Here is a 23,994-nt window from a genome sequence, read left to right on the forward strand (position 1 = left end):
AGCCAGTAGTCAGGGCGGCAATGTGTAAAGAAGAGGCTGGGCCAAGGGACAGTTGTACTGCCTTTATTCCCCTTCACTCTTCTCCTCACCCTCCTGCTGTCGCCCGCACACTCTGGGGCTGTGGGGTGGCCACATGGGGCCAGACATCAAGGGTCCGCATGCCTGGGCACAGCTGTTCTGCCACCGAGCCCCCCGAGGGGTGCTGTGTTGGCCGTGGTGGAACGCATCAGGATCGGAGGCTCAGGTTCTGCCCCCGGCCTGGGTTCCTAGGGCTTGAGGCCCACCTCATCTCTTTGGCCACTCACCTCCAGCTGGCCCAAGACCGGGGAGTACAAGGGGAGCCGGGGAGAGGGCAGGCCCAGGGTCTGGGCTTGAGGTCTTGGCCAAATGGGCTGAGAAGTCCAACTGGACAGAGGGACGCCCTGGCAGATCTCCAGTGGGAGGTGATGATCCCAAGCCCCCTCCCCCCCACCAGCCCTGGGAAGCGGGTATGATGCCCAGTCCCCTCACTCCAATACGCAGGTGCTTGTTAATTTGTTTTAACAATTAAAAAGGAAATGTAAAAGCTGGTAAAACGAGAACCCCTATCCATACTGGCACTGCTGAGGTACCATTATTGCTTCAGACCCTTGTGGTCTGGCCAGAAAGGAGCTCCCACCAACACTGGCCCAAGGGGAAGAGAGCATTAGCACCAGGGACACAGGGTTCCTGTCCCCGCTGGGGTAGGGGTCTCCCAGGAGAGGGGTTGGCCGTGCCCACCTACAGCTACAATGACCATCTGACCAGTGCCCAGCCTGCTGTCTGGACCCCTCTTGTGTCCTGAGAGGGGAAGTGTATAAGAACAGGAGACCCAAGTCCTGGGACAGGGTCTTGCTACCAGCTCCCCACACCCATCTCCAGCCTCTGCTTGTCAAAGTCTGGCCTCATGGACCAGAGGCCCAGCCTGACCAGGGCCCCCTAGGCTCACTAAGGCTGCAGGGAGGGAAGCAGGTGACAGGGCCACCAGCCCCTATGGGAGAGCCCAGCGTCAGCAACAGGGGGTGGAAAACTCATTGGAGTCCCAGCCTACAGCCCATTGGGGGAGATCAGACTTTTCTTAGGAAAATGTGGGCCAGCTCTGAAGCTGTCAGGCACTGGGACCAGAGGTTAGAAATAGCAAAGGGAAGGGGGAAGCAGGGAGGGGAGGACCCTGAGGACGTCATGGAAGCCCAGAGATCACAGGGTGCAGGAGAGGAAAAGAGCTACAGTAAAGCAGGAGCCTGAGAGACACGGCGCTGACCCCATAAGAGGCTGGAATTCCCAGCCTCGGCGTGGGAGGAGCCTCAGTACTGGGAGCCAGACAGGGAGCTTTCCCCTCTCGCGGAGGTACCACTTTTTCTCCCCAGAGGACAGCAGGGGCGTCAGAGGGTGCGTACATAGACTCTGGCTGGCACTGTTCCTGCTACAGCCCGAAACTCAACCGGGCCAGGGCACTGCCCCCTCTAAGCCCGGAGAACCATCTGGGCTGTGTGGCTTGGATTCTAAATCCTCAAATCACTCGGGCTCCTTGGGCTTGCCCACATCTGTACATAATAAAGTGCTTCGTTTATTGATGATTAAAATGTCCCCAGCCCCCTGCCCCAGTGCCATGGGCCTTACAAGGAAGTCAGAGGGGTCCTGACCCCCTCAGCCCTTGGGCTGAGGGGGCCAGTCCCCCCCCAACCCGCCCCCTGGGCTCAGGCCTCGTCCCACTCCAGCCATGCTGGGAAGGTGGTGATGCGGGGGCAGTCGAGGGGTTTAAGGTGCAAAGAGTATAACAGACAAAACTGTATAAACACAATAGGAAAGAGCTTAACTAGGAAACAGGTAGCTTATGGAACCTTCCTCCCCATTTCAAAGGCAGGAATGGAGACGTTAAATGACAACAAAAAAGGATGTCCTATTAGTGCTGGCCTCGTGAGGGCAAGCGTTGCGCACAGGCTGGGTGGGGCTCTCCCGGTACCCCCGACCCCGACCCCCAGGGCCTGATCGTGCAGGCTCCTCGCTCCACCCGTGAGCACAGAGGCGCAGGAGGGACGAGGCCGCTGGACACCAGCCAGGGGCAGGCTGTGGCCAGGCCCAGGGAGTGGCTGAGGCCTGTGCTGCCTTCCAGGAGCAGAGACAGACACAGACACAGACGTCTGTAGCGTGGGAGATTCGGCTGGGGCAGCTGCTGAGGGATGGGCTGCTCCGTGAACAGCTGCCCTGCCCCCTGCCCCACTGATAGCACCTTGAAACCTCAGAACATCTGCCCGGGCCTGCTCCTTAGGGCCCTGGTCCCTGGGGTCCACCCATGTGCAGGGGCTCCTGGGCTGCAGTGCCTGTGGGAGCCAGCCCGTCTGCCCACCCAGGGCCTGGCCCACCACACCCTGAGGCCCGGCAGCTCTTGGGGACACCTTCCCCAGGGCCCTCGGTGCAGCCGGGGGCAGGTCGGGGATGCCGTGGGGAAAGCAAATGCCTGGGGTCCAGCCCCCGCCCGCCCCCCCTCCCCACGGTGCACAGCTGCGGTCGTCGCACCTCGCCACGCACGCCCACCCCACACAACCCCCGGCGTCCGGGCCCAAGTCCCCGCCTCAGCATCCGCAGCCCTCACGGTGGGCCCACGAGTCCTCCAAAGGGGGACGGCACCCCAACTTTTCCCCAAACCCTCCGGGATGAGGGGCGAGCGAGGGGGCCCAGGACGGGCGGGGATGAGCAGCTGAAGGTGACCTGGGCTGGGCCTGGCCGCCCCCCTCTGGCTGAGGCCTCAGCGGAGCAACCAGTCACACCTGCTCCCCAGGTCCCTCTACACCCGTACCTGCTGCCTCCAGCGCCCCCCTCACCTGGAGGGGGGTGCCGTCAAGAGTTTCCTCTCTTTTCGTTTTCCTTCACTTCCAAAAAACAAACAGACAAAAAGTAAAGGCTTCAAGGAGCCGCTGAAAGGGGGCACTTGGGAGTGAGGTGTCCTCCGCCAGCTCTGGGGGCTGCCAGCCTGCGCAGCCCCCAGGGTCAGAGGCCCCGGGCAGAGCGTGTCCAGCCAACTCTGGAGGTGTTGCTCCCCCCCGCCCCGCCCCACGAGGACGAGTGGAGGGTCCTGGGCCCGTGCAGCAGGCAGGCGGTTAGTTGTTGGTGTTCAGCCTCCCGCCGGGGCTGGCAGCGGTGGGGAAGAGCGGCGGCGGGGGAGGCAGGGTCTGGGGCAGCCCGGGCAGCAGGGGGAGGGCCTGGGGCGGGGCGGGGGGCAGGCCCGGGGCTGCGGGGGCGCTGTCGCCGGCCAGGGGGTGGCTGACGCGGAAGCACTTCTCCTTGTGCGCCTTGAGCATGTTGGAGAAGCGGAAGCGCTGGCCGCACACGTCACAGGGGTAGGGCTTCTCGCCGGTGTGCGTGCGCCGGTGCCGCTTCATGTTGGGCCGGCTGGTGAAGCTCTTGCCGCAGATCTCGCAGATGTACGGCTTCTCCCCTGCGGGGTGGGTGGTGATGGGCCGTGGGGAGTCGCTGGCGGGCCGCTACGCCCCCACCCCCCACCCACGCCCTGGGCCAGCCTCCGGGCGTCCACGGAACCATCCCGGCCCGGCCCTGGCACTCTCGGATCCTTGCCAGCCTGTACCAGCCTCGCCCGACCTGGGGAGGCAAGGAGGCCGGCGCTGGGCCTCCTAGCGGAGAAGGGGGCCCGGCCCGGTGCGGAGCCCCTCCCCGTGGGGCGGCCGTACCTGTGTGGGTCTTCATGTGCTCATCGAAGTACTGCTTCATGTTGAAGTCCTTGCCGCACCACTGGCACATGAATTGCTTGTGGCCGATGTGGATGCTCATGTGCGACCGCAGCTGGTACTTGTACTGGAAACGCTCGTTGCAGTTCTGAGGGCGGGGTGGAGGGTGAGGGGGTGAGACCCGGCGCAGAGCAGGGGAACAGCCTTCAGGGAGGGAAGTGCTGGCCCGAGACCACAGGGCTGTGGGAAGGACTCACATGGGGAGGGGCTCCTGGGCAAGGAGGTGTGGATGCAAAGGCCAGCCGAGGTGCTCCTGGGGTGGGGCAGTGCACGGGCACAGGTGGAGAGGCCGTGGGCATGCAGGGCCCAGGCAGGAATGGGGGTCAGGAAGTGGGAAGAGGCCACAGAGTGGAGGGAGCCCTCATGCTTAAGGCCCTCCATCCTTCCTCCTGGTCCAAAGGCGCCCCACCTCATCCCCACCTGCAGCTCCATCTCTGATCTCTCTGCCTAAGATGCTCCGTTCTCCACCTCTCCAGAAAGCCTGCCCCATGGTTCCAGCCCATGCAGACTTCCCACCCTGGACCTTCGGGGGTTGGGTTAGGGTGGGGTGGCAGGGGTGTGGGGGGAGGTGCAGGTGGGCAACCAGGTAAGGATGGAGTGGGAGGCAGACATCAAGGAGGGGCCCCTTTCTTTCTGCATCCTATTCTCCAGTACCCCAACCCCTGGTTTTCAAGCAGCTGCTCTGATCCCCGCCCCCGTCCAGGATGGCTCCTGGGGCAGGAGGAGAAGGGAGCTCACCTCGCATCTGAACGGCTTCTCCCCGGAGTGCTGCAGTGAGTGCACCTTGAGAGACATGCTGCGTTTGAAGGACTTCCCACAGGTCTCGCAGGTGAAGGGCATGTCCTTGGTGTGGGCTACAGGGCAGGCACCATGGCCATGACATCTCGGGGGGACCCATCTGGCTCCTCCCAGGGGACCCCTGCCTGACCACCCCCGAGATCCGGCCCAGATCCCGCCTCCCAGGACACCACCTACCCTGGGGCCTGCCCCACAGCCTCTGTCCCCCAGGCAAGGCCCCTTCCCTCCCGGCTAGGTCTCTCTGTTTGGTCAGACAGGCATGGAGGCCCTCTTGGTTCTTTCGCGTCTGGCCTCACTCCCAAAGCTTCGGGGAAAGATAGAAGGATTTCAAGTGGGACTGGCCTCGGCTCAAATCCTGGCTCAGCCACCGGCTCCCTGCATGGCCAATGTGTGCCTCAGCGAGCCTCAGCACCCTCTTCTATAAAAAGAGGGTAGAGTGGTCTTGGGCCTCCAGGGTGGCTGGGTTTTACAGACGGTGGCACCTGTACAGGCCTCAGCCTTGGGTCCCATGCCATCCAGAGGGAGTTAGTTACCTGCGCTCCTCCCAGAACAAACTCCAAGGAAGATCTGGGAGGAAGCAACTGGAGACACGGAGGGCCCCCCTCAGAGTTCAGAGCTGGGGAATCCAAGCCCAGGAAGGACCACCAATCCTGGGTTAGCCAGCATGCTTCTGGCCGATACCTAGACCCCAGGGTCCCAGCTCCCAGTCAGTTCATGCTGGAGGCCTCTAGCACTGTCTGGTAGACAACGGGGGTAAGGCCTGGCCAGGGCACACTGCTCCTCCTTGGCTACCCCTCTCTAGAGCACCAGGCCCCAAGCGGGCAAAGAAGGGAGGGCCACCTGGACACCAGACTCCCAGGCAAGCCCACCTAGAGCGGAGGGAGAGCCATGCCCAAGGCAATGAAGTGGCCCAAAACACACTTGGGGGCCTCCTTACCGTGTCCAGGTATGACCCCTGGGGGAGGGTTGCATTCAGAGAAGCCTGAAGCCCTATCAGAGGCACAGCTGTCCTCAAACTGAGACTGGGCCTGTGTCAGCCCCTATGGCACTTCATGTAATTTAGAAAAAGGTGCTCTGGTGGACACAGCCCCATGTCAGGATGCACAGCCTGGTTGGCAGTGTGCTAGCTGGATTCTGGTCCCCACCTGCCATCTTGTCCAGGAGTCCTTGTGCCATGTGCAACCGGCCCAACTCTGCATGGCAGCCCTGGCCCCAGAGGCTGTCCAGGACACACCTGCCACTGCAAGCAGCCCCCCACCCCCGACCTCCCAGCTACGAGGGGCCTTCTCACCCCTTCATATTGCCCTTGGATTGTGAAGTGTTTCCCAGAACACCCAGCAGCTGGCCCGCATGGACCTCAGGCTCCATCCCTCACCAGCCTGGACTTACCGACCATGTGCTTGCGCACGTGAGCCATGGTGTAGAACTTCTTCTCGCAAATCTCACAGGAGAACTTCTTTTCTGCGTAGCCGTGCACAATCTTATTGTGCTCGTGGAGGGACCAGAGCTTCTTAAAAGCTTTGCCACACGTCACACACTGTGGGGTGAGAAGACTTTAGGCTCTGGGTCAGGACCATGTGACCTAGGACTAGTCACTGCCCCTCTCTGGGCCTCAGTTTCCCCACCTGAACTGTGCTGGAGAGAGAGGCCTTGATGTCCAAGGACCAGCCAGATGTGATGTGCTGAGAGTTGGGGGTGGTAACTCCCTAAATACTTACCCACCTACCCACCCACCCAGGGTGGGTCCCTCATCCTGAACTCACTAGGGTCAGGGGCCACCTCTTCCAGGAAGTCCCTCCTCTGTGCTCATTTCAACAAGGCATCTTTCTACAAAGAAGAGACACATAACTGGCTGAAGGACCACAGTGGGTGAGGAGGCTACTCAGTTCATGGAGAAGTCCCTCAGATAACAGGTCCTGGCAGAGCTGGGCCATTTTCTCTGCTGCTTCCCCCTGCTGGGACCCATGCCCTGACACCATGGAGATCCCCAAGGAGACAGATTCCAAAGGACTGGGGACTGTAGGAGGTACAAGGGCCTATCAGGCAATAGACGGTGGCGGGAAACTTGAGGGCCACACTCCCCTCCTCCTCTTCTCCTGGGCCCTTGTCCTACCCATCCCTGCAGCAGGCCAGGGCTCGGGCAGAAACTGGGTCAGGGTGCCCAGGACAGAAGAGGTACAAGCGTCTTTCCCCTTCAGGAGGGAAGCTCAGGTGTGTGCACACGGAGAGTCAAAGGGCAGCCCAGCAGGCCGGCAAGTGGGAGCGTGGGCACGAGGGTGGGGCAGGCATCCAGGTAACCCCAGATAACACTTTCTCCACAGGGCACTGCAATTAGCAATTAGTTCAGGCAATTAGCACCCGCCTACCTACTGCCCCCCAACCTCACTGCCAGTCAGAAAAGGCAAAAACCAGCCTGGCTGGCCCTGTACTGCCTGCACCCTGAAAGGCCGGGCTGGCCCAGACTCAGGCTGGCTCAAGGCTTGGCAGCCAGCCCAACTCCCCTGTTCGGCCCCGGCAGCCCCTGTGCTTCCCAAACTGCTCATCTGGTCCCTTTTCCCAGGCCCAGGCCAGCTGGTACCTCCAAAGAGCTGAATGCAGGGGTTTCTTCCTGCTCTGCTGCCCCTTGCTCCTTTCGGCCTTTGCAGGAGGTGGGAAATGGCGCCCCCTTCTGGGCAAACCCTTCCTCCCCTCACCTGTGCTTTCGTGCAGTGCACAGTCTGAGAAACTATACATGGTGGCCCTGTTGGCCTTGCGGCAGCCCAGAGATTTACCAGAACACTGACTCATCCCTCCTCAGAGCTGGCTGTCCCCCAGCCTCACGTGCTCAGACAACTCTCATCCTCCCGAGTCCGGGCTCCCCTCTGCCCCTCTGGCCAAGGGTACTGTTTGTTCTACCCCTATCTGCACGTCTCTGCACGTGCTGAAGCTCAGCTCTATCCACCTCCTCCAGGAAGCTCTCCCTGACGTTATCCCTTGAGCTCTCGCCACCCTGGGCTCACCCTTGGGCCTGGGCTGGTCCCACTGTCCAGGGGGCCAAGCCTGGTCTCTGCAGACTGTGTGGGCAACGCAGGTAGCAGGACACTGGGTGCCCGGGGCCCAGTTCCAGCCTGGCCCAGCCTGGATGGCTGCCCCTGTGGGCCCCGTGAACCCACCCCGAGGCCCACCTGGATGTTGCGCTCGCAGTCTGTCTGCCGGTGTAGCAGCAGTTCACTCTCTAGCAGGAAGCGCTTGCCGCACTGGTCGCAGATCTGCATGCGGCTGTGGGTCACGTTCATGTGCTTCTCCAGGTACCAGCGGTTGTTGAAAACACGCGGGCACTTCTGGCACGGATGGTGCTGCTTCTCCTCCAGCTTCACCTTGGCCCCCAGACCGTCAGCGGCCTGTGGCCCTCGGGCTGGGGCAGGAGACCCTCCTGCAGGTGGCTTTGGCCGCTTCCCACCTTGCCGTCCAGCCTCCTCAGGCTCAGGGAGGCCCCGGCGCCGGGCAGACCGCGTTGCCATGCGACTGTGGGGAGGGGCGTCTGCCCCGCTACCGCGGCACCCCGGCCCCTGCCTGCCCCCCGCCTCCCCATCCTCCTCCCCCTCCTCCCCCTCCTCCTCCTCCTCCGAACTCTCCTGACCCTGCTCGCTGTGCCCCTCCCCCTCCTCCTCCTCCTCCTGCTCGCTGTGCTCCTCCCCCTCCTCCTCCTCGTCCTCCTCCCCCTGACTGCCGCCCTCCTCCTCCTCCTCCTCCTCCTCCTCCTCCTCCTCCCCCCCTCCACTGCCACCGCCCTCCTCTTCCTCCTCCTCCTCTTCCTCCTCCTCCTCCTCGTCGGCCTCCTCATCCTCCGAGTGTCTCTGCAGCCCGTCCTCCCCGCCCAGCACCATGGTGGCCGGGCCTGTGGCGGCGCCCGGCTTCCCCTCGGGCCCTGTGGACACGTGCAGCGTCTGGTTGTTGAGGTTCACCTCCACGATGATCTGGGACTGCTCCCGGTGACTGTAGGTGCCAGAACCCCCAAGCTCCTCCTCCAGCTCCTCTCCGCCCTCCAGCTTGCACAAGCTCGCGGGGGGCCGGCCGGCCTCCTCGACGCCACCCTCCTTCTCCTCCTTGAAGAAGGGCTGAGCCGGCCCGATGGTGGCAGGCACCGTGCCACCTGTGGCCCCAGCCCCGTCCTCAACGCGCACCGAGTAGGGGTCAGGGCCCTCACGGGCGTAGATCTTGGGCAGGCCCGGGGCGTCGGCCTCCTGCTTGATGTCACAGTAGTAGGGCGGTGCGGCCGGGGTGCAGCTGGCGGCCGGCTGGGCGAGGGCCACGGCGCCGGGGCCCGGGGTACCGAGGGAGCGGGCGTCCAGCAGCTCCTGGCAGGATGCGGCGATGTCGGCCATCTGCAGCAGCGAGGCGGCGCTGAGCACCTCGTGGACGTTGGCTGCGTTGACCAGCAGCTTGGACGTGTAGATGAAGTTGAGGATCTGCTGCAGGCCGCCGGGTGCCAGCGCCTCCAGGGACAGCTCCACGCGCTGCAGCTGCTTGTTCTGGGTGAAGAGTGAGTGGAAGAACTGGCTGTAGGCGGCCAGCACGCCCTTGTGGGCCGGGAAGACGCTGCGCTGGGGCACCAGCACCAGGTCCACGTCGCACAGGTCAGGCTGGAAGAGGCGCTGCTCGTTCAGGCGGCCCATCAAGCAGGCGAAGTGCAGCGCCACGTCCTCCACCAGCGAGAACTCGGCCGCCGGTGAGTCCGTCGTCTTCTCAACCAGCAACTGGGGGGCAGAGGGCACAGGTCAGGTCAAGGCCATCTGGGAGGTGGCCACCCACCCATCACTCCTGGTTCCATGTTACAGGGAAGGTGCCGAAGCCCAAGCAAGGACGAGGGGGAACCAGGATTCAAGCCCGAGTCTGCTGTTCCTCAGAGCTCAAACTCGGGTCATGACCTTCTGAGGCTGCAGGTCAGCCCCTGGGTCAGTGGTTAACTTTTCCTGGCCTCCAGCTCTTCCGCTGTGAAATGGGAGAAGTCATCCCAGAAAGGGGAGGGGAAGAGGAAGAAAGGGGAAGGAAAAGGTTCAAGGGTGACCAACGGTCCAGGTGGGCCAGGAACCTAGGGGTTTCCTGGGATGCGGGACTTTTGATGCTAAAGCCAGGGCTGACCCCAGCAAACCAGGACTGGGTTGTCTCCCCAGAGGCATCCCTTCACCATTTCTGGGCCCCATGGATCCTCTCTTCCACACTCACTCACATACGAATAAAGCCAAGCCTGCCTAAGCCCAGACGGCTCAAGAACACGTCGGGCTCACTGCTCTGCCTCTGGCCACTGCACCCCTGGGGCAGCACCCGAGAGAACCCCTCAGCTCACCCGCAGCAGCCCTCAAGGTCCAGGCCTGAGGCCTTGCAGAGGCAGAGACTTTTGTGAAGAAATCCAGGCCCACGGCCCCACCGCCCTGTCGGAGGAGGCTGGTGAGGTCCAGCCATCCCCTCCTTCCTCGGCCGGAGCTCGGGCCAGGCTGCTGCCTGTGGCCTCAGGCCTGGCGGCAGCAGCTCCCCACCACACCACAAAGGACACAGCTGTGTTACCTGTCCACCGTGCTTGAGGCAGGAGGCCCCTAAGGCTTGTCCCAAACCCTTTTCTCTCTAGGTCCCCAGACCCCAGGGTCAGGTGTGACCCAGGCCCAGAGGTTCCGAGATGGCCTCCTCATGGAGGTCACACCACTGGGGGCTTCTGGAGCCTGAGGGAGGCCCTTGGATCTGGTGGGTCAGATTCCTAGACCCTTGGGCCGCATCCAGTACCTGTGAATTGCCCAAAGTAATTATTCCTGTTTGCACCACAGTGGCTTCCCCAAAAGGTGGGCAGCACAGACAGGCAGGCTGCCCAGTCCCTTGCACGGGTCCAGCGCACAGCAGATGTTCAATTAACATCTGTCGACTACCTGCCTGGCTGGACCAGCCCCGCAGGTTCCAGGTTCTGGCCCTCCTCAGGCCCTGTCCAGCTAAGTCAGAGCCTCCTACATTTGAGGGTACCTTGCTGCACTGCAAAGACATCAGCTCCCCGACGCCGTGCACCTCTCTGGAAGCCTTCGGATGAAACCCCAGTCCTGTGCATCCACAGCCCACCCCTCCCCTTCATGCCAGTCCTTCCGGTCACCTGAACGAGAGGATCTACCCTGGGCCTTGGGATGAGCCTCAGGGAGCCTCCAGGGGCTACCTGCTGACAGATATGCCCTGGGTTTCACCCTTCACATCCAGCAGCCCAGGACAGCACCCATGCTCCCCCCACCCCCTCTCTCACCACCGCCTCTCTTGAGTTCTCCCCAACACCTCCTTCCCCCCAGCCAAGCAGCCACCCATCTGCTCGTCTGTCTCGGGGCTGCTGGCCCGTCCAAGCCTGATCAATCTAATGGGGATAAGATGCCAACCCCCTCCCATCTCCATCCACTGACTCATTGTGATTCATCTTCTGGGACCAACCCCTATTACATAGATGGGGAAACTGAGGCTCAGAATGGGAGGGTCCCACAGCAAGCAAGAGCAGAGCCCCTAGACTCTTAGCTCTGCTAAAGCCACCCAATCTGTGCTGGACTAGACACTATTCCACGTGGAACTATTTCTTGGCCTTTAATGACTTAAAAAGCAGGATGAGGCATGTGGGGACCCTCCCACCCAGGGGACCAGCTGTGCTTCCCCAGACCCCATCACCACCTCTGGCGACCTGCACCCTCCTTCCCAGAGCTGCTGCCACCTTCGAGTCGGTGAGGGGTCAGGGTGCAATTGGCTGTAACGGGTTCCTCAGGGCCTCCAGGGGCCAGGCAGTGGTGGGGAAGTGGCTTGGATAAGGACCTGGCAATGTCGGGCCTGTTGTGGGGTACCCACCCTAGGGCACAGGGTTCTGGTCCACTGTTCCCCCTTCACAGAATGCCCTCCAGTGCCTGCCTGCCATGGGGCAAGGGCAATGGCTGACACTTCCCTTGTGCAGCTCTGGTCCCAGGATCCAGTGAGGACCCCTCTGGCCTCAGCAGGGGAAGAAGGGTTAATCTAGGGGGTAGTGCTGCCCCAAAGACTCCATTTCCAAGGCAATACTCCCAGCCCAGCCAGCACCATCCTTGGCCCTTGAGGGGCCCAAGAACCTTACAACCAGGCAGCCTGACTGAACTTCCTTGACCGGGCACATAGATGCTGCCTAAGTCCATAACTGGCAGCCCCTCAGCAGGGCGCAGCTACCCCCTAGCCTAGTACCTCCCACACAGGGCCACCAGCTGTGTCTGCCTCTCCAGCCAGATGTGCTGGCTCCCTGAAGCTGCAGATGCCCCTCCCCATCTGGTTGTGCCAGCTGCAGCCACACACCCCACCCCCAAGTCCAGGCCAGCCCAGCTAAGATACAAGACCAGGGGAGTGGTCAGGCACTTGCGTTGCCAGGGCGTTTCATGCCCTCAATCCTCCCCCCAAGCCAGGCTGGGGGAAGGCCAGGTGCCAGGGACACCTGCCGAGGCTGCCTTACCATGGTCAGACCCTTCCACTCCTAAGGGGCACTCTGCCTCACTGTCACGAAACCACCAGATTCCTACCCTGCCCTGGCATCTCCCTGGAGGCCCTAGGATGAAACCTGGGCGTCCATCTGCACACCCTACTCCTATGTCAATCCTTCCATCGCTGGGCAGCAGTGGGTGGGCCCAGACTGAGCAAGGGGGCACAGGCTCATGACTTCCAGCCTCCTCCTTTTAGGGAGGAGGTGTCTATGCCAGCCTTCTCTCAACTCAGGCCATCCGTCCTTCCGGAGAAACAGGCCCAGAGAGGGCGGGAGACCGGCCCAAGGTCACACAGGAGTTTGGACCGGAGCTGCAGGCGTCCCCCACATTCCGCTCGGCCCAGGAGCCCCGAATCCCCAGGCAGGGCGTCTCCAGCGCCCACGTGGCCCAAGGCCCAGGCGGGAATCCGACCTCCTCCCTCCCCCCATCACCCAGTCCGAGGGCGGTGCCGTCCGGGCTCAGAGAAGCGCCCCCCTCCGCCAGTGCCTAGCAGGACCTCAGCCTCTCGTGCCCGGGCCCCAACCCCAGGAATTTAACCCCTTCCCCGCCGACGGCCGCGTCAGAGCGCCGCATTCCCAGCCCGCAAGGACCCAGAGAAGGGGTCGGGGAGACCCGGAGAGGGGTAAGATCCCTCACATCCCTCCACCCCGAGCCGGCCGGCCGTGCGCTCCAGAGGGCAGAGCGCGCAGGTGGGCGGATAAGCGGGGGGACAGGCAGGGCCTTGCGTACCATGGTGCCGTGGCGCTGGGGGCTCACAGGGCCCCGCGGGATCGCGCTGCCCCCGGCGGCCAGGCCGGGGCCGCTCCATGAAGAGCCGCGCTGGGGGCCGCCCCCGCGCAGGGCCCCGCGACCATGGCCCCCGGGGGCGCGGCCGGGCGGGCTGAGGCGCAGGGCCGCGGCGAGTCCAGCCGCCGAGCAGCTGCGGCCCCAGAGCCTCGGGCGCGGCGGGCGGGGGGCGCGGGGCGCCGATTGGAGCCCGCGCGTCAGCTGGGGCCGCCGTCTGGACGCTTAAAGGGCCAGGCCGCCCTGAGCGCCGGCGGGGGCCGCGGACACGCGTGGTGCGCGCCGTCCCGGTGCAGCCCGCCCCTCCTCGGGCCGCCGGGGCCCCTGGCCAGGACCCGCCGCTCCTATCCTAGCGGACGGACCCTGGCCTCACCTCTCCCGCGCCGAGCCCCCTTTCCTCCGGGAAGTTCGTCCCGGAGTCTAACCTCGGTGTCCTCCAGCTGCGCCACAGAGGCGGGGTCGGAGTAGGAGGCGGCCCTGAAATCGGTAGGCTGGGCTCCCCCCCGGCCCCCACAATCAGCTGCGGGAAAGGCTTACCCCTGCTCCCCTGAGCGACCTCACACTGAGGGACCGAGTCCCCGTATCCTAGCCGCGTCACCATCCCCACCCTCTGGCCTGGGCTGCGCAGACTTTAGGGTGAGCCTAAGATCGACAATTAGCCTGGCCGCCCCCCGCCCCCCCGCCCCCAGGACAGCTCAGGGTTTGTTTTGGTCTGTGCCTCCAGGACTTGGTTCTGGTCGACCCCTATGACCCCTACCTGGTGGCTGCCTCTGGCTGCCCAGGGTCGCCCAGGGCAGGAGATGCAAGAACCTGTACCGCAGCTGCATTGATGAAATCCTTTAATGTGACAGGCCCAGAGGCCTAGGTCCCACTGTGTCCCCCAGCCATGTGGCCTGATGGCTGCTGAGAGGCCGCCCTGCTCCGTCTTTGCTGGGGAGATGCAGCCAGGCCTGCGGAATGCTGCTCTGGCATGGACACCAGTGGGGGCTGGGGGCTGGCTGTGCTGGCAGGAGGCTGCAAAGGAACACTGGCAGGCTGAGCAGGCAGCAGGGTGGGGACCACAGGGTGCTGGGCCGGTCAGGGTCTAGGTGGTGCCTGGGCCGCCATTGTGGCGAGGGGGCCTCTCGTACGGCCCATGTCATCATTCAGATGCCTTTCTGTGCCCCCAACTCCAAGCTGATGGCTGCCCCATCTTTGGTCACTCTCACATTGCCCCCATCCTGCAGTACCACAGAGTATCCCCCTACCCCTCCGCTCACATGTGCACTTGTGCTTACACACCCACCCATGCCTGGCTGTAGCAGTGTCCCCTGAGTATGCCACCTTACTCATGAGGAGGCAGGAACTCTGGGGCCTGTTCAGAGTGACTTGGTTCTGGGTGCCAGGGGAAGGAAATGGAGCAGAGGCCAAGATCCCCGGCAGGCGCCATCCTGTAGTTTGATGTCTGTCCTGTGAAACTGCAAGGGCCTCCCCTGAGGCCAGGATGGCCCTTACGACAGGGCCATCCCAGCGTCAGGGAGAACACATCTCACCGGCCAAGATGGGGGTGACCAGAGAGCGCCAAGAGAAAGAGGAGGAAAACACATAGCCACATGGAGGGTGAGAAGAGACCCTGGTGGGAAAAGAGATGGGAAGAGAGGAAGGGGCACAGATGGGGACATGCCCCCAGAGAAGGCCACTGCAGACATCCCGCACTTCTGTGGCCGCGGTGGGTGCAGAGACAGCTGGCTCAGCTGCCGAAGACCTCAAGCTGAGGCCGGGCCAGAGCAGCCTGCATGCCTGACCAGCCCATCGCCTCAGGGCTGCCTTCCACTTCTTCCTCCATCCCAACCCACTTCCTCTTCTGACTCAGTGGATCCTTGCACAGGCCTGGGAGGTGGTAAGAGAGGAACTGTGTACCCACTGGTGGGATAAGGACAGTGAAGGTACAGCAGGACAGATCACACAGCAAGACACCAGCGTCAGAAGCCAAGAAAAGGGAGGCTGGAGCAGTCTCCCCCGCAGGGTGGGAGGAGCCTGGCCAAGAGGGCTGCACAGGACACTCCTGGGCCCACTTCCCAGCCAAGGTTTGGCAGGGGGTGTGGCTAGTGTGACCAAGGACTGAAAGCTGAGTAACACTAGGGCAAAAGGAGAGGAAGGGTACTCCAGGCAGAGAGAATAGCACCTGCACAGGCCGGAAGGGAGGATATAGTTAAACATCTGCAGGGAACTAGAGGATTTGATGTAGCAGAATCCAGATTCTCCTCTGGTGGGAGTGGCCGGAGGGCGATAGGCAGAATTGTTCTCTTGGCCTTGAAAGAGTCATGCCACAGGATCTTCCCCCTCAGGGTTAGTCAAGGCAGGCTTTCTGGAGGGTGTAGGGTGGGACCAGCTATCGGGGAGGGGGATCCCAGGCCAGAATCGCGTGCCACAGCGGCAAGCCAGGAGTCTGTGGAGACAAGGGCAGGGCTGGGTGACCCTCAGACACTTGGGACTGGGTGCTGGCAAGGTCAGCAGAGCCACACCCCTGCCTCCAGAGGCCAGCTCATGGGTTTTCTCACAACTTCCCTAAGCTTCTAGACCAAACTCCTCTCCCATGTCGGAGAGGAGGAAGAGATTCAAACCATGCTGGGGGGCAGCACATGTGTGCGTGTGCGCAGAGCAGGGCTCAGCCTCCCTAGGCGGGGCATGGAGCTGGGTAACTGTGATGGGGGAGGGAGCGCAGAGTGGGCAGGGCCAGAAAACAGAAAGGGACACCGCAGCATGGGGTTGGCGGGGTGGCAGGGAAGTTCCACCTTCCTACTAGGTGCTGACCCAGGGCTCTGCCGGTCTCTGGGCGTGGGGTTGGAGGGGGTGCGGATTGCTCCTGTCCTGAGCTCAGCACTAACAGGCTACAGCTGTAGGGGGGTGGGGGCCTAATTCAAACCAGCAGGTTGCCCAGTTCCCTCCCAGAGCGTAAACGTCATGGCCTAGGCATTCAGGGCCTCCCTAGCATCTACCAGGATCCTCTCCCACCCTGCTGGTTCAAGGGGCCCTGGGCCTCTCACTAGTGATTGAGCCTGGCCCTCCCTGTCCCTGTAAAACTTGTGGGACAAGCACTCCGCTCTTGGAGGCAAGCCCAGGGGCTACTGTCCCTGAACAATGTGTGTTTAGTTCCAAGCATTTAATACTCACCACTCCTAAGATAGAGGAGTCCTTAGTACTGAGGAGTTGTATTATAAAGTCAAGCAATTTACCTAGCTATCCACCTAGAAGTGTCAGAGTGGAACTTGAACCCAGGCAGTCTGACTCAGGCCCCAAACCCTTAAGGGCTGTGCCACAGAACAGTTGCTCATCGAGATCTTTTATTTCTTCAAAATAAAATCAGATTGGGCCACTGGGATCCTTCTCGGTCTTTCTCTGGGAATCTGGCCTGGTGGTAGAGGTTTTAGTTGCAGGAGACCCTGGGTGACCTGAGACTGGGAAGTTCCAGCCCAGAGCCCTATCCCATGGGCTCTCTGGGAGGCTGATTCATCTCCAGACCGGCCCAGGAAAGGACGAGCACCCCGGTTCCCATGTCTGGTTGCACCCTCTTTCGGGGTTTATGAGCCGAGAGACTGGCAGTCTAAGGACCATTAGCCTCATGTTACAGAGGAGTCAGGCCTCCAGATGCAGAACGCAGGCGTCTGTCCTGAGAGCTTGGGTCACATTTTCTACCCCGATGTCCTCAAGACTCTAGGCTGGCGGAAGAGACGCAACCGTCCCCAGGCTAGTCTGGGTCCTGCCGACCATGAAACTCGGCTCATGAAACCCAGTCTCTGGAGCTGGAGTTCGATAGCTGTAGGTGGTGAACGGTGGGTCTGGGGTCTCCAAGAGGCAGAAGTGCTTGGCCCAAGCTCCGTGTAGCCCCACTGGAGGCCTTCTGATTCACGCGGAGCAGAGCAGGCAGGGGCGATGGAGCACTGCCCCTACCTTCTACTGAAATCTTTAAAGAAAACCGTCCATGAGAGCCTCTTGGTCCTGTGTGTGTGTTGCCCAGGTGGGATTTCCTTGCCTCACGCTCGTCAGGCGCTGACTGGAGCTGCCGAGGGTCTGTCTGCAAGAGGTGCAGTCTTCTTCCAGGGTGCCAGCTCTTCTTCCTGACCTTTACAGCATCAAAGAACTTCTCCCTGCTGAGCAGGAGTCCTCTTGGCACTCTGCCCAGTTCATTCTATCACCAGTGCCTCATGGGATTCACCTCTCGCTCTGGGCAGTGACAGAGTGCATTCCCTCTCCCAAAGACCAGCCGTCTGAGCCCAGGCTCTTCCCACGTGAGCCGTGGCTTCCAGCCCCTCACCTGGCCACACAGTTTGTGTCACTCACTCTGCACCGGCAGAGCCTCCTTTCGCTTCCCAACACTGATGCCTAGCCAGTCGGTGTTCATGGTCACTCGTGAGAGGGGCATTTCCCTTGAATTCTCTTGCCAGCTAATTCAGAATAGAAAAAACCAAAGTCTTTGACACATTTCCTCCCAATACTGCCCAGCTGATCAAGAAGATCACTATCAGAATTTGATTAAAGATCCTTGTGTTCTCTAAAAAATAAGACCTTAATGGAACCTCACTTGGGGATTTCCCTACAGCAAACAGACTCTACACTTTTATTTAAATTTTAAGGCAACATATCCAGATTTGCCTGTTTTCAGGAACTGCCTGACTTGGGGGTTTACTGTTAACTTTGAAAACTGAACCTCTGCCAATCTTACTGTGTGAGGTTATGTTGTATTCACTAAGAAAGTACAAATCCCTTTGAGTTCTGAGGAGAATAAAGTTAATTGTACTTATCCTGCAAATTCTCATGTGGATGCTAAAAATATCACCATGAATGTTTTCTCCAGGAGAGAGTGCTATGTGCCTGCCTGGTGAACCACTGTTAGGGAGGGAAGGTGGAGGCTGCAGGTGGCGTAGCAGGGAAACATGCTGTCCCTAGGCAGCATCTCACAGATGGGGGGACGTAGTCCCTCCTCAGCAAAGGCATCTGTTATATGCAGGTCACCTCAGCTGGATGACAACAGAGCCTGGAAGAAACGTGGAGTTGGCAGGGGAAGCAAGACCAAGCACCATCACTGGTTCTCTGCGTAGGTGAACATTTCTGCCTGACGTTCTCTCTAGCTCCACCTCGTGCCCTACCTACCACTAATACTCGGCCAGAAGACGAAAACAAGCCACAGACGGATGAGATGAGGTCTCTTCACTGGCTGGGTCAGCAAGGAGACTCAGTGTCTCCTTTTCCATTTCAGAAAGACTATTTGAAGTCTGGATGAATAAAGAAGGATGAAACATGCACAGACTCAAACTTAGACTAAGTATATATTTTAATGTCTACAAGGCCCCCCTTTCCAGTTTTAGGGAAATTTAAATGAAGTGTATACAAATCAGACATTACCAATATGTACAAAAGTATTTTCTACAGTTTTTGAACAATACCAGCTATATCATGTTTCATTTGCAGTAAACAGGACATTACAAAACCAGTCCAATAATGCCTTGTCTATTAAGAAGCACAATACACATAATTCAATTTTATTTAAAAAGTAACTTAAAATACAGAACAATCCCCTTTATGAAGAAAAGCTATTTCTGTAGTCCATTCAGTAAACACACAAGTTGAATGCTGCAGCTGAGGGCTGTCCTTTTCCATGGAGAAAACAAACGAGGCTTCTAGGGCCCACCTTTTCAGGGTAAAATTCTACCCACAGCACAACAGGCGAAGTTATTGCCTGTGGGAGGCAGAATTCTAAAATGCCCCTCCTCCTATTTCATGCCCCCATCCCAGGAACCTGTAAATGCGATACCACTTCTGTGATTATGTTCTGTGGCACAGCTGACCTTAACACAGGGAGACTATCTCAGTGGGCTTGATCTAATCACACAAACCTTAAAACAGAGGAGGAAGGCAGAGAGACCTGAAGCATGAGAAGAAGCCCTCGATGGGCCATTGCTGGTTTGAAGATGGAGGGAAGCACACAAGAAGGAATGCGAGCAGCCTTAAGGAGCCGAGAAAGAGGACCCCGGCTGACAGCCAGCAAGGAACTGAATACTGCTAACAATCTGAATGAACTTGGAAGCAGATTCTTCCCCAGAGCCTCCATAAAGGAATGCTGCCCTGCTGACCCTTGATTTCAGCCTTGTGAGACCCTGAGCAGAGAATCCAGCCATACTGTGCTGGACTCATGAGCTACAGAACTGTAAGCTAAGAAATGAGTGCTGCTTTAAGCTGCAAAGTTTGGGGTCATTTGTTACACAGCAATAGAAAACTAATACACTGCCCAAAGGTAACTCTTCTTAACGTAATTAGATTTGGCAGTTTTTGTTTGGGTTCTAAATGCAGTTTCTTTCCACTGCATATTATTAAAGCAATATTCTCCTCTGTAGGCAACTTCTGAAAACCCTTCATATGATCGCACATTGTTTTGTATTCACTATCAAGTATGTTTGTTTGACTTAGGTCCTATTTTCTAATGTATTCTCATCTATCAACTTGGCAAACAACTGGCCACAACCCTGTTTATGAACCTTTTATGGGTGATGGTTTTAATATATCCAAGGTCACCCCTCCATCCATCAGGGGTGGTCAGATCCCTCCAACTGAGGGCTCTTTCCCACTTCCCAAGTACACCAGGCAAGCCCTGGGGTAGGATGGCACAGAGTTCTGCATCAAACATCCAATATGAATTTCTTCTGCATAACTGGATTAAACTGGCACTAAGGTGATTAAGTACACTTGGGGAAAAAACTCAAACTAAAGGTTAAAAAAAATCTCACCAGGGCTTCCCTGGTGGCACAGTGGTTGAGAGTCCGCCTGCCGATGCAGGGGACGCGGGTTTGTGCCCCGGTCTGGGAAGATCCCACATGCCGCAGAGCGGCTGGGCCCGTGAGCCATGGCCGCTGAGCCTGCCTGCGTGTCCAGAGCCTGTGCTCCACAATGGGAGAGGCCACAACAGTGAGAGGCCCGCGTACTGCAAAAAAAAAAAATCTCACCAGTTTTTACAGGTCAAATCATTTTTGCAGGAACCACCCAAGACTGTGAAAGTGTGTAATCTATGCAGTACTGCACACCCCGATTCCCTGTCTGTTGTCGTAGGTTTACCATCTCACACAAGGCTTCACTGAGTCAGTGCAGGCCACTGAAACAGGGAAACATGCTGGCGGGTGCTGAGAACAGTTCAACTGCTCTTGCATCTGCCTCTTACTTGAAAGACTTAAAAGTAAAGCCCTGCAAAACGTGCCCAGGATGGTGGCAGGGAGATCTTGGTGTTACTTTTGAAGTCCACTCTCCAATCAACTCCTCCAGGGACACACGCATCAGTTCTGTGCAGCAGACCCCAGTGGCCACACAACCCCATGCCAATCCTGCCTGCTCCCACACCTGTGCTTGAGAGAGGCCCTCCAAATATTTAAAGTGAATAGAGCTTAGAAGGACCCATGTTTGGTGCCAATGAATTTTTAAAAATTCATTTCTCTCTCTGACGGAATTCTAATGTATAGTATGTAAGAATAATGCACCAAAAGGTACCAAGCACCAAAGCATGAACTGGAATAGAACTGTCTTTTTACAAACCGAACTTCATAGTATTTATTAGAAAGCACATAAAACATTAGGGCTTTAGAGACAGTGCAGGTATTTATAGTTAAGGCTGATTTACTCTTCTTAACCTCACCCGCCAGCCTGAAATAATACACTGGGCTGTATGGTGACTACTTTTCTGATCCTCTGAGACAACAAAGAAGTAAGGAATGAATTAAGAACCCCAGAGCCACTGCCTTATACTCCTGGCTACCATCAGTATCAGTTCTGGGCAGTTTGTTTTTAAGAGCACACATGTATAAGGTTCTGTGTAATTGGTATACAAGTATTTGGTCACCTTTCACAGTTCTCCTTCACAGTTCTATGCTTGGCAGCGTACATGCTAAAACCTTAAAAACGGGCAAAAAGAATCTGTATTCTAAGAAATACATGAGATGGAGAGAAATAATCTAGCTAAAATAATATTGCAAATTATATTTAAATTTCATGATTTCTTGATTCAAGAAAATGAAATTCATTTCCATAGTTGGCTACTGTAAAATGTGGCATACAAATATTTTTAGGAGACATATCTGTATTTTAAATTCTACGCACATGTAAATGAACAAATAACAATTATAAGTGTCTATTTTTCAACTTCATCTCTAATATTGAAACAGAACAACAGACTGCCATTAAGTTTCTTAAACTTTTAAGTTACCAGATATTTACAAATAAGATCCAATTTGTATCAAAAAAAGGGGACACTTTCAACTATATCTGCTGCTTTCACTGGGACTCCGATGATGAGAGTAACTTCGGTCACTTTCACTGTCAGAGCCATAAGATCTACAACTCCTGTATAACAAAACAAAAACAGAAATACCTTTTAATTGTCAGCCCTTTGAATTCCTCTTGTAGCTTCTTTTTTGATATGAGTGGCCTGAAAGCAAGTGGCTTGAAGAGGCACAGCATAGTGGGTTGGCGAGTGGGGTACTGACTGTGGCAATACTGCAGACTTTTCAAAGATGTCAATGACAGATGGTGGTAGTATCAGGTTAAGATAAAATAAAGAAACTTCTTGGGGAATTACTTGAAATCCACTCATATATGTGAGAATAATTTTCCATGTTACCCAAAATGAACATCAATATTTAATTAGACTGAGGAAGTAAGGGAAAAAAGGCCCACAAAGAGAGTTTCATTAAAAGGCAAGGAAATCAAAATCAAATCAAAATGGGAGGCCAATGAGGGGTGAGGGTGAGGTGGGGCAGGGACAGGACCACTGGGAGAGTGAGTCAAGAAGACTTGGTCATGGTCACCATTCAGTTATTTCGAAAAATATTCACAGAGAGCCAGTCACTTTACTAGATGCAAAGGGCACACACAGAGTAGACTATGTAGAGTTTCCTGGGGCTCAAGGATAGTATAGAATAGGGGGCAAGATAAATAAAGCACATGCGGCGAGAGGGCAACAGATCTCAGAGTGAGCAGCAGGAAGGGCTTCCCTGGGGCAGTGAGTGGGCTGCAGTGGAGACCTGCAGAGTAGTTGAGAATTGGCTATTTCAAGAGGCAGGAGGGGACATGGTGAAGTGGGCATGTGACTCTCTAGGCAGAAAAAGAAAAAGGTTCCAGGATGTTAGTGCAGGGAAGACAGAAAAGCCCAAGCTGGAGTTGGTAGGCGGAGAGGCCTCCATGCAATGCTGAGGAGCATGGACCTGCCCCTGAAGGCAGTAGGGCATCCTTGAAGAGTTTCAAACAAGGGAGTGTCCAGATCACACTGATACCCTACAAGCACGACTGACTGTAGTTGTAAGGTATGGGGGAAGGGTAAGACCAGAAGCCACCAGGAAAGGGACATTACAAAAAGCAACCCACAGTATGAGCCATATGTTACATAAAACATACCTATAAATACATATAATATATAAACATTTTTAACCGTACAAACTGCAATCCTAAGTATTATATTTTATTATGTTACAGTTTTTAAAATATTACCTTTTTAAAATTCAAAACACTGACAAATCGGCTGTTAGTTCTAGCAAGCAACCCTATTTAAAGAATGGGCCATGGTTTGAGTTGCCTTCTCTCCTTATTCCTTCCAAAAGAAATGTTTGTCCAAGGATATGTGAATATTTAAAAATCCATTTTAGATTCAAACATTAACAACCACCAGTAAATACTACCCAGCAACTCTTAATGCAAAGGCCACTTTCAGTAACTGCCTTTGGGTTGATGAAGTTCAGGCAGAGAAAGAAGTATTTCTGTCCTCAGAAGATGGTGCTTTCTCTTCTACAGCAGTCTCTCACCCCACACCCTAAGTGCCCACAGTAACTTACAGTGCTTGAAAGAACAGACCCACCTGGACCGCCTATTGTAGCTTCTGCCTCGGTGATAACTGTCGCTCCTCTGGCTTCTACTTCGACTCCGACTCCTGCTATAGTAGCTATCGTAGGTGTAGGACCTGCTTTAAACAGCAATAACAAACACTAAATCTTCCCGTTCAAATACTCATATATTCCCATTTCTTTTTAGCTTCTTAAGTGTCCTCTTAGAACATGGGCACTATATGACAGTATGAAGACACATCTGCAGAACAAGTACTGGAAACATTTAACAACTGCCCCAAATCAGACTTACCGTATTAAACAGAAAAATGTTATAGTTTCTTTTCTGCATTGAAAAATATCACAAAATTAACACTGAGTTAGTTCAATTGAATCTCATGGATCTTATTAGACAATTATAGTCAATAAATCCCTGCCATTACAATTCGACATCAATTATCACTTTTGACATTAGAGCACAATGGGCCAACAGATTAAAAACTGTTCAAAAAGACAAACATATGTTTTTCAATAACATACAACACCTTTTAAAAGGGAATTAAGGGCTTTATAAAACAAGGCCCTTTTAATTCTGCCCCCACAGGTGGTTTCCCAACCCCTGTCCATACCTGGACCGACTGTGGGGATCGTACGAGCTGCTCCTGGATCTGCTCCTGCTGGACGTCCTAATAGGAATCACATGAGGGGCTATCAACTTGTGGATCAGGACAGGCTACATCAAAAATCTAGACATTTATTTGCCCATCAAGGAGAAAACACACAATGAAATCCAGCAGCTATATTTATTTCATTTTCATATCAAAAGTATATTGGAATTTTTTTAAAAAGCATGTTGGATTTCGCAAGAAACGTTAGAAGTTTTACACAATTCTTCTATGAGGTGCACATCAAGAAAGTCGCTGGGGAGGAACTGGGTGGGGAAGGGGGAAGACACAGGTGGAACACTTGAAAGTAAAATGAAGCTGCAGCAGTGGTAAATACCTGAGAGGCAAAAAGGGGCTGGAAGAAGCTGGGAAAACCAGAAACTTGGGGTCACCCACCACACATACACTTCTTCCTTTGTCCTCTTGTAATAGTCCTCCTCTCCCAATATCTAACCCGAGTCAAGAGATGACTGCAGATGGAAACTTAGGTTAACGAGGATGTACTGGGGGTTCAGGTGGTAGTCAGGGCCTCTTTTAAATATTTCTACTGCTTCTCTTTCCTCACTCTGATAAGATCCCATCTTGAGATCAGCCAGTAAGAATCCAATAGCTCTTTGAAAGAAAGAACTAGGTGAGTAAGTAGGCCTGTCTGATAGTCAGCAAT

The 23,994-nt window shown here is 56.7% G+C and overlaps 2 protein-coding genes and 1 long non-coding RNA gene across 14 annotated transcripts in view; 1 reads left to right on the forward strand and 2 right to left on the reverse strand.

Annotated features, from left to right (window-relative positions):
* Positions 1–47: 47 nt before the first annotated feature.
* ZBTB47 (zinc finger and BTB domain containing 47) lies at positions 48–13,670 on the reverse strand. 2 transcript variants are annotated; one of them, XM_033864661.2, is made up of 6 exons: positions 13,590–13,670; positions 7,724–9,295; positions 5,949–6,096; positions 4,500–4,615; positions 3,705–3,849; positions 48–3,454 (listed from the first exon to the last, which is right to left on the reverse strand). In XM_033864661.2, exons 2-6 carry the CDS (start codon positions 9,212–9,214, stop codon positions 3,117–3,119), a joined length of 2,238 nt encoding a protein of 745 aa, XP_033720552.1. In that variant the 5' UTR covers positions 9,215–9,295; positions 13,590–13,670; the 3' UTR covers positions 48–3,116. The 2 variants fall into 2 exon arrangements, with proteins under 2 accessions (XP_033720552.1, XP_033720551.1); XM_033864660.2 differs by lacking the exon at positions 13,590–13,670 and adding an exon at positions 12,779–13,262.
* On the forward strand, positions 11,719–18,383 carry LOC117313902 (uncharacterized). Its single transcript, XR_004528503.2, has 2 exons — positions 11,719–12,671; positions 17,820–18,383. It is a non-coding gene; the product is annotated as an uncharacterized lncRNA (long non-coding RNA).
* Positions 18,120–23,994, reverse strand: part of NKTR (natural killer cell triggering receptor) — a 49,318-nt gene continuing 43,443 nt past the window's right edge. For 8 of the 11 annotated variants that reach the window (XM_033864667.2, XM_073811041.1, XM_073811042.1 and 5 more), the window contains 4 exons: positions 23,295–23,351; positions 22,979–23,011; positions 22,701–22,805; positions 18,120–21,193 (listed from right to left, as the gene is read on the reverse strand). In XM_033864667.2, coding sequence (XP_033720558.1) covers positions 21,106–21,193; positions 22,701–22,805; positions 22,979–23,011; positions 23,295–23,351 — 283 coding nt within the window. In that variant the 3' untranslated portion in view covers positions 18,120–21,105. The remainder of the gene's footprint in view (positions 21,194–22,700; positions 22,806–22,978; positions 23,012–23,294; positions 23,352–23,994) is intronic. The other 3 variants (XM_019946855.3, XM_019946856.3, XM_019946853.3) reach the window with 3 other exon arrangements.

This window comes from Tursiops truncatus, chromosome 10 (assembly GCF_011762595.2).
Source record: "Tursiops truncatus isolate mTurTru1 chromosome 10, mTurTru1.mat.Y, whole genome shotgun sequence".
In the NCBI taxonomy this organism is placed as follows: domain Eukaryota; kingdom Metazoa; phylum Chordata; class Mammalia; order Artiodactyla; family Delphinidae; genus Tursiops; species Tursiops truncatus.